The 15,092-nt window shown below is 39.2% G+C and overlaps 1 protein-coding gene and 1 long non-coding RNA gene across 4 annotated transcripts; both read left to right on the top strand.

The window, feature by feature from the left end:
• Positions 1-80: 80 nt before the first annotated feature.
• LOC113031196 (UDP-glucuronosyltransferase 2A1-like) lies at positions 81-4,458 on the top strand. 3 transcript variants are annotated; one of them, XM_026183161.1, is made up of 4 exons: positions 81-139; positions 1,383-1,681; positions 2,402-3,115; positions 3,768-4,458. In XM_026183161.1, the coding sequence occupies exons 2-4, from the start codon at positions 1,388-1,390 to the stop codon at positions 4,350-4,352; spliced, it is 1,593 nt and encodes a 530-aa protein (XP_026038946.1). In that variant the 5' UTR covers positions 81-139; positions 1,383-1,387; the 3' UTR covers positions 4,353-4,458. The 3 variants fall into 3 exon arrangements, with proteins under 3 accessions (XP_026038946.1, XP_026038945.1, XP_026038944.1); XM_026183160.1 differs by lacking the exon at positions 81-139 and adding an exon at positions 762-1,189; XM_026183159.1 differs by lacking the exon at positions 81-139 and having other exon boundaries at positions 1,254-1,681.
• Positions 4,459-4,812: 354 nt separating this feature from the next.
• LOC113030880 (uncharacterized) lies at positions 4,813-6,222 on the top strand. The gene is made up of 2 exons (XR_003273663.1): positions 4,813-4,953; positions 5,931-6,222. It is a non-coding gene; the product is annotated as an uncharacterized LOC113030880 (long non-coding RNA).
• The last annotated feature ends 8,870 nt before the right edge of the window (positions 6,223-15,092 follow it).

The following is a 15,092-nucleotide window of genomic DNA, read 5'->3' as shown; positions in this document are numbered from 1 at the left end:
CTAGAAAGCGGCAGGTGTTAGGACCCAGCAGAGACATCAGTAATACCTGCATTTTTTTCCTTCCTGAGGAAATTGAGATGGTTGTTTTTCTCTGGCATGTAAAACCAAAGCAGCAAGAGTGGGTTCACCAAGTGAAACGGTATTATGAAAATTAACTCACAAGTTTGCACTCTGTCTTGAAAATCTATCTGCAAATCGTAGAGGCACTAATGATTAGCTTACACAAAGCCATGATCGGTGCAGCTATTATGAAGTATAATTTTAAAGCGCTTCCCCTGCTTTTTTGGATGTAATGAGCAGCCATTAAGGACCTGTAGCTGACGCCCTACGATTTCAAAGTTTACTAACTTTACTGCAATCTACAGGCACAGCTCCGTGGACAGTCATGTAAGACACATAAAATAGTCCTTCAGAGTGATTACTGGGCATGTATTTTCTTATAAATATTAACATATTTAAAAGGTCTTGTGACAAATGATCAATAGGAGGCAACTTTGATTGTTTCCCCTTTACTTCTTGGTATTTGCTCTTTCTTTTTTTAGAAGCCTTAATTCGTATAAAAATAAGAAAATACAGTGTACATAAAATACATATTAAAATCTAATAATATTCTTGATGGTTACACAACTCATTTTTATGTATTAAGTACTTTTACTTGTGTCATTTACGCCACTGGACAATACCTAATTATACTTTTTAAAGTAGTGTAGCTTGAAACATCAAGGTTTTAGTAAAGGTTCTAAATTCTTTCTTTGACTGATCCTAAGTGGATCGTAAGAGGAATGTCAGGCCTTTCAACTAGATTTAATGTTCAAATATGGTCAAATAACCTCTAGGTCAAATCCCTGAGGAAACTAAATACATTCCATAAGAGCATGATAGCTTATGTATTTATTATCAGTTTGTCAGTTTGTCTTTTTTGACACGTTAGTCTGCTATAAGCATTGTACTTATGTAACAGCAACAGTCACAAAGGTGCTCACAGTGAAACAGTATCAGTTCTCTGATATCACTAAATTAAATTTAAAAAAAAGTGACTTGTCACGTGTCACAGGTAACTAATTTACCAGAGAAAGAACTGCTCTTGTATAACATTGGAGTTTGAACCCATATGTAAGGAATGATGCATTGGTAGTCCCTGGGCAAGTCCCTGGGCAAGCAGGACTACTGTTGCCTCTTTTTACTGTGGGTAAGTTCATTTCAGATACAACTTCCTTCTCCTGTTGACAGTTGTTGAAAGTTTCTACTGTTTACAAATGTATAAAATAATCTTGAATTGTACTGTATATATATTTAGTCAAACTTTTTAACCTTTACTTGTCATATATATCTTATACGTGGTACATTGACTGATATGACCCTGTCTCCTTCTGACATTATAGGAACCATGGCTTCACATCGTGGGTGGGGGTTGTTTGTTATACTCACTGTTTGCCTCATTTCATTAACACAACATTGCAATGGAGGAAACGTCCTAGTTTTCCCTGTAGATGGCAGCCACTGGATCAATATGAAGATCGTTCTAGAAGAACTTCATGCCAGGGGTCACAGCCTCACTGTGATCAGGGCCACAAACACCTTATTTATCCCTGAGAAGTCTGATATTTACACATCCATTACAATTGATTTGGGTGAAGATGTAAACAACTTCTTCGAGGTGTACCTTCAAGAGCATATGAGGGTATGTGACTATGGATTTAATGTATTTATTTCGGTGTGATGCATTGTGAGTCGGGCAGCGGTCAAAGGTGGAAGCTTTAGCAGTCTGATCCCAAGAGCTTTGAATTCCCACCAAGATTTGTATTTCCTGCTCAGTGCCTCCACTTTCTAGTTTTCCCCAGTGGGTGAGAGGGTTGCTTCGCTGCACCTTCAGGTTAGGGAATGTTGCATGTGCTAACTCCATGAACAAGTTGCTGGCCTAAGAGGAGAAGTTAAAGTATGTTGGGATCTTGTTCACAAGTGAGGGAAGGAAGGAGTGGAAAATTCTTTGTGTGAATAGCATAATATGCAAAACGCACTGTAAATAAACATCTACATGATCTGCACCACAGTTGTGTTTATAGTTTTATGAATGGTGAGTGATAAATATCAGAACTGAGGAACAATATTACCTCAATTCAGTGAGTTTTATGGTAAAGGAGATAATAAATAAAAGTGCTGAAGCACCCTCCCTTACTATGGCTGCCCTGCAGATACTTTGTGTGACTTCACTTAGGAACCTCCATAATGGAAAATGACCATTTGACTGGACCCTGTATCTCTTTGCTGCTGGATAAGGTGGTTGGGGAGAGGGATGTCAGTGGATTTCTGTTTAGACTGCTGCCCCAGACCTGAATAAGTGTCAGAAAATGGATGGATGCATTTATTTATGAATAACACGTTTTTTTCTAACTATTTTTAGGCACAGAGAGAAGGGACTTCACTGCTGACTTTTCTCAAACTCACCAAGGATTTCCTTTCTATGATTCATAAGGCTCACGTGCTGATATCTGAGATGGCCAAACATATTTTGAATGATCAAACTATGGTCAAAAGATTAAGAGATTCCCAGTATGATCTGGTTCTAACTGATCCAGCTATGGCCCCAGGGGTCATTCTAGCCAAATATCTCAAGCTTCCCTTAGTGCTCAACGTACGCTGGATCACCAGTGGAGAAGGCCACTTTGTGTTAGCTCCCTCACCCCTCTCTTACATCCCGGTGCCAGGATCCGGCTTAACAGACAAAATGAATTTCATCCAGAGGATCAAAAACATATTATTCCATGGCATTACGCTGTTCCAGCAGAAATTCTTGGTGGGCCCAGTCTATGATGAGATGTGTGATAAGTATATTGAGGGTGGATGTGACATCATCTCACTTCTTCAGGAAGCAGACATTTGGCTGTTCAGGTCAGATTTTGTGTTCGAGTTCCCTCGCCCCACTATGCCAAATGTTGTCTATATAGGAGGATTTCAGTGCAAACCAGCTCAGCCTCTGCCAGCAGAGCTGGAGGAGTTTGTTCAGAGTGCTGGGCAGCATGGAGTGATCATCATGACTCTGGGAACCTTAGTTGATGCTTTGCCCAAAGAGATTGCAGATGAAATCGCCAGCGTGTTTGCCAAGATGCCTCAGAAGGTGAGAGAGCCCCTATAATTTACAATTTTAAAGCTGATACGTTACGTTCATTATAGGTGTTGCATTAATTTTCAATCAGCTAAATTATTGTAAATACAATTTATAATCTGAAAGTTGTAGGTACTTAATAGCGTTACAAATAACTGCCTAACTGAAGCAGAATAATGAAACAATTATAATCATATAACAATATAATTTCAGCTGTCTTTCTGTCTGACCCAGAGGTAGTGTAAATCTTTATAATTTAAGATAGACAGAAAGTCTTTAGACTGAGAGGTAGGGAGAAAGAACCAAAGGTTTGTTGAACTTAAACATTTTTAATAACAAAAAGGGAGGAACAACTGAAAAAACATGGCAGTTGAAGAGTATATGAAGTAAGTAGGAGAGTTCATTTAAGGGTAAATCCAAATAAGCACAAAGTCTAAAAAAACAACTAAGGACAAGTCCAGCAGGTGAACTGTGAAGAGAGGGCAGACAAACAAAGGAGTGGAAATGACATGTAAAGCAATACTTTAAAAATAAAACAGGAAAACCACACAAAGACTACTCACAAGTCAGTAAGTTCTTTCCAGAAACAAAAGCTTTTATCATTACTGTCTGTTTCAGGGGTACTTACATACTAATGGTCTTTATTTTTTTGTTTTCTAACCAGGTGATATGGAGGCACAAAGGAAACCGTCCCTCTACACTGGGAAACAACACTTTAATGGTCGACTGGATGCCACAGAAAGATCTTCTGGGTCATCCACAGACCAAAGTCTTTGTAGCTCATGGAGGAACTAATGGTGTCCAGGAGGCCATTTACTATGGGGTCCCCGTGCTTGGCATACCCTTGTTCTTCGACCAGTATGACAACCTTCTGCGACTGCAGGAGAGAGGAGCTGGAAAGATCATCCACCTGTCTGATGTTAATGGCCACAGTTTTGAGCAAGTCCTTCAACAACTGCTCCATCAAGAGAGCTACAGGCAGAACATGCAACGAATGTCGCGTTTGCACAGAGATCAGCCAATAACACCCATGGAGAAGGCAGTCTTCTGGGTAGAATATGTGATGCGCCACAAAGGGGCTCGTCACCTGCGTACAGAGGCTTATAAGATGCCCTGGTACTCTTACTACTGTTTAGATGTACTGTTCATATTGCTGTCTGTGGTCACTGCTCTGCTCTATTCTATTGTGGCTCTTGTTAGATTTCTGTGCTGCCGAAGAAGAAGAAAAGCAAAAGCTAAACAAAGCTAATTAAGGCCATATTTGTTTAGAAATACTGTAGTCTAAAGTGAGTTATGTAAAGCACTGTTTTTATAGAAAAACATATATATAGCCATTCTTATCTCAAATTTTTATATGGTACAAATGACTTGACAGTTGTTTTTTACTAAGTGAATTGTCAAATATACATTTGGTGATTAAATATAGATTTAATGATACATTAAAAATCAAGATCCTGTGATTTTTAATGCCAAAATATCAGTCTCTGACTGTTAGACAATGACCAAATCACATTTTATTTTGTTCTTTTCTCATAAAGTGCTTTATAAATAAAAAAAATTTAACATTTAAAAAATAGTTTTAGTGTTTTTACTAAAAATAATGTCTGGTAACTTTAGCAGTCTGATCCCAAGACTGCTAAACTTCTGACCCCACTTCCGCCAATCCCTTTATTGTGGCGGGAATGAACCTGCATAAGTTCCGGGTCAAGCAACTGCGTGTTTCCTGCTCCTCTGGCTGCTGTTGGCGTACTTGTCCGATATCGACAAATTTTACACTACATACCAGTTGGCAGCGTACAATAACCCGGCCGATTCATTCATCTTTACACCACCTCACAATCGACTCAACGGTGAGTTATTTGTTTGTTTTGTTTTGTCACAATTAATGAAAATGCGGAGCCGCCATCGCACATGCTAAAACGCCGGAAAGCTAATGCTAGGCTAGCGACAGTAAGTGCAATTACTAGTTTTATTTATTGAATATTGTGGTTTTTGTTTATTCCATTATGGCCGAATGTTGACTTAACGTATCTAGAGTTGAGCGAGTGATTTGATTTTTGCAGTTTTGTCTGCTTTGGATGTTTTTTGTTACTTTTCTGATGAAATGCCAAAACGGCCTTTAAGATTTTGCATTGAGTTAAATTCCATTGAGATTATTGAATCTGTTGCGCAACACCTCAAATTCAAATTTTATTTGTCACGTACACAGTCATGCACAGTACGATATGTAGTGAAATGCTTGGACAACTGCTCGTGACCTAAAGAAAACAAAAAAGGAAAAGGCTATGAATAAGATGGGAAATAAATATGAAAAATTAAAAAGGGTATATTTAACTAGGAAGGAATAAAATATAAATTAAGGTTAAAAATGAAATAACTGTACAACACAAATTAGAATGGAAGGGTAAATTTAACTGGGAAAGAATAAGATAAAATATATAAATTAAAGTTGAAAATGAAATAACTGTACAACACAAATTAGAAATTAGTGGTTAAATGTGGTTAAATGAGTTTTGTAAATATATTTGATTAACTTTGGATAATGTTTATTAGCTTTATTGCTGATATACTTTGATGGGACCCATGAGAATGTTTTTCCATAATAGTATTTTGAATGAAATTCATTATAAGAGATGATGGTTTATTGATTGTTGTATGAAACATGGCATTAGTTACTTGTCTTTGTTATTTATGTATTTATTTTGTCACAGCAGTAGAATGCTGTTTCATTTTCTTCGGTGAATGATAATTTATGTTTTTGACCTTGTTTGGGTCAGGTTTTTTTTTTTTTTTTTTTTTTTTTTTTTTTTTTTTCACCCACGATCAGCCCTGATCAGCACGAGATGGCGAGCCACCCTACCACCGCTACGTTGCGGTAGGAATCGTAAACCTATGGACTGAATTAAACTGTTGACACATGACCTATCACAGGTCCATGGAACTGAACTAAATCTCATACTGGACTACACCTCATCCCACCTCCTTTTGGAACCTAATAAGCTGTTTTGTATTGTCAACATTATTTTTGTTTGTGATATATATGCATATTTTGGTTATTATTTTGTACATCCGTCTATACATTTCTCATAACAAACATAATATATATATTTTGAGCTCTACTTTGGCTTCCTGTGTTTTATTCACACACTCAGGCTCCATAGTCGAAATGAATTTTGATAGCTCATTGTCTATGAAGCTGCAGTCAGGCGCCCTGGTCCTTTAACCGCGTTACACTGGCAATGTCTTTAGTAATGATAATAACAATGACAATTTTATTTATATAACACAAATCTCATTTACTCTACATGGAGGAAGATGGCATTAAAACATATGTAATTGATCCTAATTGATCTCATGTCTGCAGGCAGGTTGTTCCAAAGTACAGGATCACAATAACTGAAAGCACTTTCAGCACACTGGGATGTTATTCTGGGAACAATTAAAAGCTCTGAACACGATGCCCTGAGAGTCCTGCAAATATGAAATAATTAAAGCTACTTGATATGAATGCAAGTAATGTAACACCTCTGTGTAACTTGTTGTCTAAGTATCAAAGACAGTTTATTGTTTCCTTTAGGACTCCTGTATTACATCAAATTGTGAGAACTGGCAAGTTGATTACAAACCAAGAACACATGTAACTCATTCTGCCAGGATGCCGTAAAAGCCAATTTGTCATGGTCCTGGGTCAGTGACCCAGTGTTTTTGGTTGTGTACTTTTACTTTTGATAGTTTTTGTATTATGATTGTTGTGTTCCCTCTGTTTGGTGTTTCCCTGCTTGTGTATCCCCTTAGTGTAGTAGGTCTCTGTGTTTAGTCCGCGTCTCTGAGTCTGTGTTTCCTGTTTTACGTTGAAGGTCTGTCTTATGTCAGTGTGTTCTGTTTACGTTGCCCCTGCCTCGTCAGCTGTGATGTCTTCCAGGTGTGTTCCCCTCCTGTTTCCCATCCCTTGATTCCTGGTGTGTGTATTTCAGGGGCTGTATCCCAATTTAGGGTCTGCAGCCTTAAAGTACGCAGCCTCAACGGTCTTCAAGGGCCGCGTACTCAAAGACCGCTGAGGCCGGAAGTGTGAGGCTTGTGAAATGGGACAGTCTAGCCTCTGTCGCGCTGCCCAGGTTGCCTAGCAACCATGATAGCTGGAAACGTGTGGTTGACAGAAATGAAGGAGAACATATTTTGTTCGTTTGTTTGTTTCTACATGAGCTTTGTGTGATTTAATAAGTATCTGAGGCTGAGACCACAGGACTGTAAAACATGATTGTTGGGCTTCATTTCTGTACTGAACAGTCATTTAAGATTAGCTAGTAAATAACAAATAGTTAATGTTGTTCATGAGACTAGAGTCAGTGTAAATATGATATGGCCAATATTATAGTTATTATATTAATCATTATTAGTTATTACAGCAATGAGTTTGAACTCAAATCAAATCACTTCTATTGTCACATTACATGTGCAGGTACACTGGTACAGCACATGTGAGTGAACTCTGTGTCAAATACTGAGCTTCAGTAAAGATTCAAGTTGCAGCTATTTATGTCCTATCACCTTAAATCTTCACTCAAAGACACACAAGTATCTTTGACAGTGTGTATTATATATGTATTATATATAAGAGACAAATGTTGTTCCTTCAGTATGTTGGCATTATTACATTTGGCTCAATGCTTACATATATGTGTAAAAACAAAAAAAAAAAAAAAAATGTGCGAGCTGTGATAACTGTCTGATAGAATGAACAGTAGACTGATATATGAAATATTCCTTTATTGGGTGAGAAAATCAGACCATGTCATAACTGCTTTAAGTCATACAGAATAGATATCAGAGCCTTAAACAGGCTGACTTCTGCTAAATGGGTCAAACTGGGCAGAAAGTCTACAAACACATAACATCCTTATAGAATATGATGTAACACTATAGATCAACTTAGCTCAGAATATATAAAACATATAAACAATTACAGCAATATGATGCAACAAACACAGCAGTGCTACTAATCCAAAATACTCAAAGCTTCATAGAAGTGGAACAAACATTTATTTTTAGCTCCATTCTGCTGCTGATACAGACTTTAGGTTTCTGAACATTAAACTTGTTGCTGCCTTTCATAGTGTGTAACTTGAAGGCCCTGAGTACTTTCTCCCACACTGCAAACACTGGAATGATAAAATGATTTGAACATAACCTAATAAGACTGATTCAGGACAGACAATTAGTTATTTTAAACTTTTCTAGCAGTCCTTTACAAACAGGGAACAGTCTGTCTATTCTCTCCATCTGTCAGCTGCTGCTGGCTCTTCCTCCTCCTCTTCCTCACACACTGCTGAGTTTGTCCTTGTGGATCATCAGGGGTGCAAAGCCTCACAGATGATGTGCAGCAGTGGGTCCCTCAGTCTGTCCTCACTCTGGACAGACACACTTGCAGTTGTCACACATGGAAATCAAATGTGTGATAAGCTGCAGGATTCAAACACAAGTGTAACTTATAAATACATGTTCATACTTTTATTACACAATCAGAGAGAAAGAAAAAGAGAGAGAGAGTGCAGGACAGACAGACAGGTGACAGTCTCAGGTGCACACACTGCTACAAAACGGCACAAAAGAAGGAGGATTTAGTGTGTGTGTTATTACGAGTGCTAAACAAGAAGAATTCCCAGATGGTACAGTGGACACATGGGTGACTCCTGTGATTAAAGCATCTTTCTTTCAGCTTAACGAGTGACCCGTCAGCTCGTTCAAACACACGTTAAAGTCCGTTTGGCTCAACACCACCGAACAGAGGCAGCAATATAACATAGCTAACATTAACAGTGCAGTGGATCCTGCTTGTGCCGTGATATTCAGGACTGCAAACCGAGCAGCATCACTGACTTTCAGCTTGTTGTGTTTGTGGATATATGACTGACTTTAATTATCCACAAAATCATCACATTCTCTGTAAGAGTAAGGTCGACTATATATATATTTTGAAGTAGAGGCTTTAAACCCAAGTTAACGCTGCAAGTACAAACATCACTAATGTCACACAACTTTGCCGACATGTGGCCAACAGTAAAGTTTTAATGTTCTTCGTTATTAAACATTCGCACATAAATAAGTGACATCATATTCAGTACTTACTTTTGACAGTTCACTCTTCGGCCGGTCCCTTCTGCCGTATTTTGCGGCAAAATGATCCACACCCACCACCGCGCTATGAATTGTGGGATATATGGGACCACGAAGCGTGCACCGGACCACGCTTGATATTTGGGGAACTCGACGGCGCAGTTGGAGTATGCAGTTGAAGTACACTTCGAATTAGGACAGCCATCGTCGCGTGGCGGTGACGTAATCGCACTTAAAATGCGTCCTTAATGCGTGCAGACCCTGAATTGGGACACAGCCATAGTGTGTGTTACCTCGTCCTCGTTGCTGGTTTGTCTGCGTCTCTCCGTCCGTCTTTCTGTGTATTTCCCCGTACCTCCCTGCATCTTGGTTTCTGTTTAGTTCTGTTAGTTTTCCAGTTTAGGTTTTCTTAGTTTCATGTTTCACCCGCGTCATCCCTGTTGTATCCACCGCTGTTTAATAAACTCACTTGCACCAGAGCTGCCGCTTCCTGGGTCCTAACTAATTCACACGCTTGCCCCGGCAACCCGTGACACAATTTTTATGAAAGACCTGGAGAGCTGGTATGCACTGTTTGTTATTCTTTTTATTTATCAATTCAACTTACATTATCCTCTCTATCCACCAGTGCAGAAAACCCCCTAAAAAGATGATGATGGAAAAAATCCATAATTTTAGAAAATAGTGTGTATTAAAACTAGTGCTGTCAGCGTTAATCTCTCGTCTCGTTATCTCGTTTAACGAGATTAACGCTGACAGCGCTAATTAAAACCATTACTGTTACCTAAACAGTTCAAAAACAGATGCCTTGAAATAATCAGCAATTATGACCACAGCTTTCTGAGAGTTGTAACATATTAGCCAAATAGAGAAGGTTGTATCACAACTGATTATTTCAGTGAGTTACATCAACGAGTAATTGACGTAACTCAAAGTCAGCTGAGGTATGAGAGAAAAGAAAGAAATAATCGCAGATCTACCCAATGAAACTGTCATATAAAGGGATAGAGGGGATTTCCACTTTTTCTGATCAAATGAAAAACAAAACACAAATTAAGGCCTGTGTCAAGTTACATTTGCTCACTAGCCAAATAGAAATACAGAAAAACGGAGCCCCCTAACCTACTGTGTAATCAAGAAGTAAAGACAAGGAATTTATGCAATTGTTTCTTCAGTATTTTAATGACATGGGGATACAGGCAGGGTGGTATATTATGTCTCACAGTAAGAAGGTCCTGGGTTCAAACCTGCTGCCTACCTGGCACCCTTCTGTGTGCAGTTTCCATGCTAGACCTACCCCAGTTTCGGGTCTCTCAGGGTGCACTGGCTTCCTCTCAAAGTATAAAGACATGCATGTTAGTGGGTGATTCTTTAGGTGTGAATGTGACTCAGGTTTGTATCCCACCTCTTGTCCTATTACAGGTGGGGGCAGGCTTCGGCCAACCCTGAATTGGATAAGTGGAAGAAAATGGATGGATGGTGATACAGGCTAAACCAATAAATACAACTAAATAAAACAGTTGCAGATTACACAGTGTGCAACAATGGCAAATAAAGTTAATACCATTCTAATAAAATGAAAATGTGAAAAAAATGCTAATCTAGTTTCAATTTCTCCAGCAACATATACAGGTAGAAATTGTGAGGCCTCCCTTTTAAGAAACCTCTGGATCTGAAAAACCTCCAGCTCGCACTGGAACAGTTCCTGAAAAACCAGGCCAACATGAAATGCCAAAAAAATTGTGGCCCCCCTTATTTGGATTTTATTTCTTTTTATAACTCATCCATCTGGATACTGGAGTTAGGAATATGGCAGCTTTGATTGAAAGGTGTCCCAACAGAGGGCCTGTAGCTGATTAATGCCTCCTAGCCCTCACGACTGTAGACTGGAGTCACTGGAGTGAATCACTCCATCGCGTTTTTGCCGTTTGCTGTTGTAGTGAATGAAAGTCTGTTGCTTAGCATTATGTCTATGCATTGCACCCGTATTGTTCTTCTGCAAATACAGTGTCTACAATTTTCAAGATACGATGTTCTAATTTTATGCAACAGTAGATACCAATAACAACTTGAGTTGATTTAATTTAGGTGAACATCGCGTCGGTTCGCATTTTTCCTTGATCCTCATTGTTAGCTGCCAAGGTTAAAGTTGACCTTGAAAAAAACTTCTAGAAACCATATAGAGTAATATATCTCATGAAAGGGGACAGAGAAAGCTGTACACACAAGTGTAATTTTTTTCAATATGAAGCCCGACAGTGTTACAATTACAGCACAAAGCTTTGCAAAATTGCATGCTGCATGAATATATCTTAAAATCTGATGTTGTAACGGCTTATAAAAGCCAATGATTTCAGGGAATTCTCCTCCACTTGTATGTGTAAAGATAAAAAATTATTATGTAATGCTTCAAGGTCATAGGTTATAGGTTTGGCATCCGGAAATTGTTATAAAAGCAGGCTGACGTCAGCATGTTGTCATAACAACATTCTAAAACATCACAGTTTCAGTATAGCCCTTGCCCTTAGGGGGGAGTTGCACTCTCTGAGTACTCTTGTTTATGCTAAGGAAACTATTTTTGAAGTGATGACATAAATCAGCCTTCAACCTCTAATCCAAATTTGCCCACTTATGGGAAATGCTAATAATGAATGATTTCAAAACATCCAAAATCCATGGGTAATGTCTATTACCTCAATATTTACATTTTATACAGTCCATGGTGGTTTTCCACATAATTTTGGTAAAAGGAACACGTCAGTTATTCCATACATAATGAATAACACTTTTACAAATGCGTGTGTTTTATGTTTTATGTGTGCATGTGGGAACGGCTCACATGCGTACATAAAACAGGTGCTGTGCATGTCTCTGTATTGCCACTGCTATTAGCAACTGAGATAGCCAGCACCCAACCTTCCTTCCTTCTTTCCTCTGTGTCCTCATAATACTTACACAATCTGTTGCACTTTTCCTGCCCAACTCCCTTGTGATTCCTTGGAAAATTGTTCTTGTGAGCATGGCTGGTAATGGATGAGCTCACTGTGCATGTTCTGTGTTAGAGGCTAGTCAAGGCTTAGATGTAAGATCAAATAAACTTTCATTCTACACAGTAAAGGTAGATTTAAATGAGAAAATTGCCAAATTATAAGGAAGTTTTCAATATATCTATATCAATATCCATCTAAATATATATATTTAACTATCTCTTTCTCTCAAAATAAAAAACAACAACAAACACGTCCATGAGAGTTTCAAGTTTCCGTTCCCTGTCTTGTCACTCAGCTCACACACAGAGAGAGCCTCTTTGGCTTGTGCTCTCAAAGGGCATCTCCAAGGCCTGACATCATCCTCTCCACAGTCACACCAATCACATTAATTTCACCCTCTATGGAGGAACTACTGGCCAGGAGCACAAATGGCTCCAGTGATTCTGCACAGGAAATTCTGCTTTACTTAAGTTTGAAGCTTGCACATGTTACTGTCTGTTGAGTCTTGGCAGTCATAGCCATCCTTCAGTGATGTGGAATTCTCCCAGACAGACCACAGCATCCATTCTCCAAAATCTGCTGGATCATGTGGTTTAATGCTGCAGCACCTGCAGTGTTTATGACTGGAAATGTTTCTCTACTCAGTGTTGTTTTCTTTAAATGATTATAGTTTAAATTCATTTTTTGTTTGAATTACAGTTGGGGCTGGGTATTTCATTTTTGGCCTGATATTCTTGGGTACACGAAAAACATGTATCTTTTAGATGCTTTGGAAGACTCAGTTTTTACTCTTCTATATTTATTTGCACCATGATAAATTTTCACAATCAAAGATATTCCTGATGATCTGTTTGCACAGTGTACAGTACAGATGTACTGTATGCATTTTATACTTATTTGCTATTCACATATAATATGGCAACCTTATACATATCCAATGTTATGACATTTCATATCTCCTCTACTACCAATCTATGATGTTTATGCCATAAAAGTGAAGACATTTCCTTTTGATGTTTTCTTAATTTAAATTTTTCAAGTTCTGGTTTGACTCCTCATTTGTTAAAGATACCACCTGTAAACACTTTACTTTAATGTAGCATAGTAGTCTTTGTATGTAATATGTAACAGCAGAAAGAAATCACATAGTATGATTAGTAGCAGTGACATATTTGGAGTCATTTGTAAATGCTAGATGTCACAGTACATTAATCTTAAAGTGAATCCTGGATGCCACTTTGCTGTTTGTCTCTGCAGACTATCCTTGAGTTCCATAAATTTTAGATCTGCAGCTATGGTCAGCTGGTTTTAATTTAAAGTTGGAGCATCAACAGCAGAGCTGTCTGGCATTGATGGGGAAGAGTGTACGGATCCTTTGGGTCAGAGCCCAGAAGATATAGCGCAGTTTCAGTACATAAAACTTTGGCCAGAATTTGTCTACATGATGGAAAAAAATTGTACAGGGATCAATGCAGGGAGCAGTGCATGTGGCACAAAAGTAATAACGATGATATATCTTTGCTAATCAAGCAATTAAAAAAAACACATTTTGGGGCTGATTTATTATGGATGATGAATTAACATAAGAACCAGATTAAGATTAAGAGAAACATTGCCTCATTAAATTATTAAATTAAATAATCAGTTTTATTACTTTGCAATTATTCAGGGCTGATTTTGTTTTTTGTTAATTTATTATGCTCTTTTGTGTATGCAAAGTTTGATCTTCCTCTATCTAACTTTCAATATTAAATGTGTTACACTGAATCATAACAAAGGAATTATAACAAATGCAATATATATATATATATATATATATATATATATAAATAAATATAAAAAAAACACCCAGCACGCCACTGCGGGCGGTTTATCCTTCAAGCTCGGGTCCTCTAGATCTGCTGGAGCCACTCTCCTAGCTTGGGAGTCACCGCACCTAGCGCTCCGATTACCACGGGGACCACTGTTACCTTCACCCTCCACATCCTCTCGAGCTCTTCTCTGAGCCCTTGGTATTTCTCCAGCTTCTCGTGTTCCTTCTTCCTGATATTGCTGTCATTTGGAACCGCTACATCGATCACTACGGCCGTCTTCTTCTGTTTGTCTACCACCACTACATCCGGTTGGTTAGCCACCACCATTTTGTCTGTCTGTATCTGGAAGTCCCACAGGATCTTAGCTCGGTCATTCTCCACCACCCTTGGGGGCATCTCCCATTTTGACCTCGGGACTTCCAGGTTATACTCGGCACAGATGTTCCTGTACACTATGCCGGCCACTTGGTTATGGCGTTCCATGTATGCCTTGCCTGCTAGCATCTTGCACCCTGCTGTTATGTGCTGGATTGTCTCTGGGGCATCTTTACACAGCCTGCACCTGGGGTCTTGCCTGGTGTGATAGACCCCAGCCTCTATGGATCTTGTACTCAGAGCTTGTTCTTGTGCTGCCATGATTAGTGCCTCTGTGCTGTCTTTCAGTCCAGCTTTGTCCAGCCACTGGTAGGATTTCTGGATATTAGCCACCTCCTCTATCTGCCGGTGGTACATACCGTGCAGGGGCCTGTCCTTCCATGATGGTTCCTCGTCTCCCTCCTCTTTCTTGGGTTTCTGCTGCCTGAGGTATTCACTGAGCACTCGGTCAGTTGGGGCCATCTTCCCAATGTATTCTTGGATGTTCGTTGTCTCATCCTGGACTGTGGTGCTGACACTCACCAGTCCCCGGCCCCCTTCCTTCCGCTTAGCGTACAGCCCCAGGGTGCTGGACTTGGGGTGAAATCCTCCATGCATGGTAAGGAGCTTTCTTGTCTTTATGTCAGTGGCTTCTATCTCCTCCTTTGGCCAGCCTATTACCCCAGCAGGGTATCCGATCACGGGCAGGGCGTAGGT

Source organism: Astatotilapia calliptera, chromosome 10, assembly GCF_900246225.1.
Source record: "Astatotilapia calliptera chromosome 10, fAstCal1.2, whole genome shotgun sequence".
Classification (NCBI taxonomy): Eukaryota; Metazoa; Chordata; class Actinopteri; order Cichliformes; family Cichlidae; genus Astatotilapia; species Astatotilapia calliptera.
This window is presented reverse-complemented; position numbering and strand designations above follow the sequence as displayed.